At 43.4% G+C, this 3,313-nt stretch overlaps 1 protein-coding gene across 3 annotated transcripts in view; it reads left to right on the top strand.

The window, feature by feature from the left end:
* Nucleotides 1-3,313, top strand: part of Grik4 (glutamate ionotropic receptor kainate type subunit 4) — a 433,126-nt gene that overhangs the window by 426,165 nt on the left and 3,648 nt on the right. For all 3 annotated transcript variants that reach the window (XM_031343459.1, XM_031343458.1, XM_031343457.1), the window contains one exon: nt 2,644-2,762. In XM_031343459.1, coding sequence (XP_031199319.1) covers nt 2,644-2,762 — 119 coding nt within the window. The remainder of the gene's footprint in view (nt 1-2,643; nt 2,763-3,313) is intronic.

Below are 3,313 nucleotides of genomic sequence, written 5' to 3'. Positions count from 1 at the left end.
TATAATTTTGTTGAAGATATTTACTGGCCCATTACCTTGGGAGTCTTCACTTTCTTCTATACCTATTACCCTTAGGTTTGGCCTTCTCATTACATCCTGGATTTCCTGGATGTTCTGGGTTAGGAGATTTTTGTTTTTTGCATTTTCTTTGACCATTATGTCTTTGGTTTGTCATTATGACCATTTGTCTTCTTTGACCAATATTTTCTATGGTATCTTCAGCCCCTGAGATTCTCTCTTCTATCTCTTGTATTCTGTTGGTGATGTTTGCATCTGCGACTCCTGATTTCTTTCCTAGGTTTTCTATCTGCAGTGTTGTCTCTCTTTCTGATTTCTTTATTGTTTCTATTTCCATTCTTAGATTCTGGATGGTTTTGCTCATTTCCTTCACCTGTTTGACTGTGTCTTCCTGTCGTTCTTTAAAGGATTTTTGTGTTTCTTCTTGAATGGCTTCTAGCTGTTTAACTGTGTTCTCCTGTACTTCTTTGAGGGTGCTATTTATGTCTTTCTTAAAGTCCTGTATCATCACCATGAGAAGTGCTTTTTATATCTGAATCTTGCTTTTCTAGTGTAATGGTGGGTCCAGGACTTGCTATGGTGGGAGTATTAGGTTCTGATGATGCCAAGGAACCTTGGTTTTTGTTGCTTATATTCTTATGCTTGCCCTGCATCATCTGGTTATCTCTAGTGCTAACTGCCCTTGCTCAATCTGACTGGTGCCTGTCCTTCCTGTGATCCTGGTTGTATCAGAACTCCTCAGAGTCAAGCTGTCTCTGTGATCCTGTGACCCTGGGCTTGTTAGAGCACCTGGAAGTGGAGCTTCCTCTGGGTGTTGTGGGACTGGTTGCGGAGCTTTCGCCCAAGCTCTGCTCAGGGCACCAGCCCAGACAGACAGGAAGAAACCTGAGTTACTGGGCTGGTGGAGTTCCTTTGTGCCTGGTCCTCTGGTCCCAGTTATTTCCAGTATTGGGACAGATGTTGTGTCCTCCTCACCTCTGATCCTGAGTGTGTTAGAGCGCCTGGGAGTGGAGCTTCCTCTGGGTGTTGTGGGACCGGAAGGGAGCCTAAGGTTTTATAAAGATGAGGAAGGTGAAGAGTCCAAGATAGCAGTGACCAGCTGGAGAGATGACTCAGCAGTTAAGAGCACTGACTGTTCTTCCAAAGGTCCTGAGTTCAAATCCCAGCAACCATATGGTGGCCTTTGACCCAACTTTCAAGAACTTAAAAAAAAGCATAAATGCTTCTTGTCTTAGTTAGGGTTTCATTGCTATGAAGAGACACCATGTCCAAGGCAACTCTTATAAAGGAAAACATTTCATTGGGGCTGGCTTACAGTTTCAGAGGTTCAGTCCATTATCAGCATGATGGGAAGCATGGTATCATGTAGGCAGACTTGGTGCTGGAGGAACCAAGAGTTCTTCACCTGATCCAAAGGAAGCCAGGAGACTACCTTCTTCATTGGATGGAGCTTGGGCACTAAGAGACCTCAAAGCCCACCTACACAGTGACACGCTTCCTCTAACCAAGCCACACCTGTTCCAACCTCCGAATAGTGCTACTTACCATGAGCCAAGCACATTCAACCCACCACATTCCCAAAAATAACAATTTAAAACTAGTTGTAGACATGCCTAGCTGGGGATAAAAAAATCACCTGAAAGGCTTATTTCAAATACAGAGTTCTGGAGCCAGTGAGATGGCTCAGTAGGTAAAGGTGCCTACTGCCAAACATGATGACTTATGTTTGATTCCCAGAGCCTACATGGTGGAGGGAAGGGGCCTCCTGCTGAAGGTTGTCCTCTGACCTCCATATGTGTAGGACCTATGTGTGACTCCTTTGTGTGAGTGTATGAGTGCACACACTGAAATGCAAAGAAATCGATGTAAGAAATGATAATAAAATACAGAATGCATCTTCTGAAGTACTGATTCAGTAGGGCTTGGGAAGGGCAAGAGTCTCTACTTCAAGTTTTCCAGGAGTTTCTGATAGCAGCCAAGTTTGCAATGCCCTGGCCAAGTAGAGGTAAAAAGTCTTACTTTCCAAATAAGTTTAATAACATTTTAGTCCCCTCTCCCAAATATCCAAGTCTAGAACTATTTCAGGGTTTGGAGATTTGAGATTTTGGAATAGCAACTGGCTGGGCATCCCTTGGCCTGAAAATCTAACATCTAAACTTCTCTGAAATCTAAAATTATTTAAGCATATGCTCAAAAGCTTTAGATTTCAGAGTTTTGGATTAAGAGTGACCAAACTGTAATAGGCTGGCTCTCGTGAGAGTGGTTCTTCTTATCTCCGGACATCCCAAAACACATTGTTAAGAAGATCAGCTGGAAGTTTTAGAGTTTGAGGTATTTTGGTGCTATGTCAGACTGGGCCCTCACCCCTCCCTTAAGACAATCCCTAGCTCCCAGCCCAGTACTATCTTGTGGTTTCTCAAACCCCCTCCATTCACAGCTAGACCTCCCTACCCTAATTTACTGCAGCCACCCAGCTTCTCTTTCAAAGGATGAATGAAATCTCTTCAGGAATGAGTTTGGCTGACCATCTCCAAGACTCCCTCTGGCTGTTTAGGCGACCTTGAATTGCTGTTGTGTGTCTTCCCCTCCCTCAAATAATGGCTACTTCTCATCACTCTCTTCCAGGCCTGGGAATGGAGAATATTGGTGGAATCTTTGTGGTTCTTATTTGTGGCTTAATAGTGGCCATTTTTATGGCTATGCTGGAGTTTTTATGGACTCTCAGACACTCAGAGGCATCAGAGGTAAGCTTCCAAAGACTTCCAATGACATACAGGCCACAGCAGTGTGAAACACTCTGGCTTTTGCAAGCATTTCAGACAAGACCTGTGTAATGCTTCCAGAGGGTACACAGGATGTGTAATATTTCAGTCCCCAGAGTAAAAGATCTGAGTACGCACCGTCACATATTGATTGTGTAATCACAGAAAGGCTCCAGATTCTCTTTGGACACACCCATCAAGTTAATATGTGAGGAAAGATATTTTAGGAACAACAGGCTTTAGTATAGTATCGTGTGGTGTGTATGTGAAGGTACCAGGCTTCTTGTGTGAAATATGACCTTGGACTTTCTTCCATTTTGACTGCGCTTTTGCCATAAAGGCAAAATATCCTCAGAGATATCCCAACTTAAGGAACCAAGAGGTTCATTTTCTATCTTAGAGATTTTTAATAAATTTAATTCTCTAGCGGAGGCTTAGAGACTGGGTTAATATCTACTTTGCATCTCTGGAAAGTGTGAGAGGAATCAGTGCTTTCTTCCATTGGCTCTCCTTCTCTCCCTCCCTCCCTCCCT

This window comes from Mastomys coucha, unplaced genomic scaffold (genome assembly GCF_008632895.1).
Source record: "Mastomys coucha isolate ucsf_1 unplaced genomic scaffold, UCSF_Mcou_1 pScaffold23, whole genome shotgun sequence".
Classification (NCBI taxonomy): domain Eukaryota; kingdom Metazoa; phylum Chordata; class Mammalia; order Rodentia; family Muridae; genus Mastomys; species Mastomys coucha.
The sequence above is the reverse complement of the archived record's forward strand: the minus strand, read 5'-3'. Positions and strand labels throughout refer to the sequence as shown.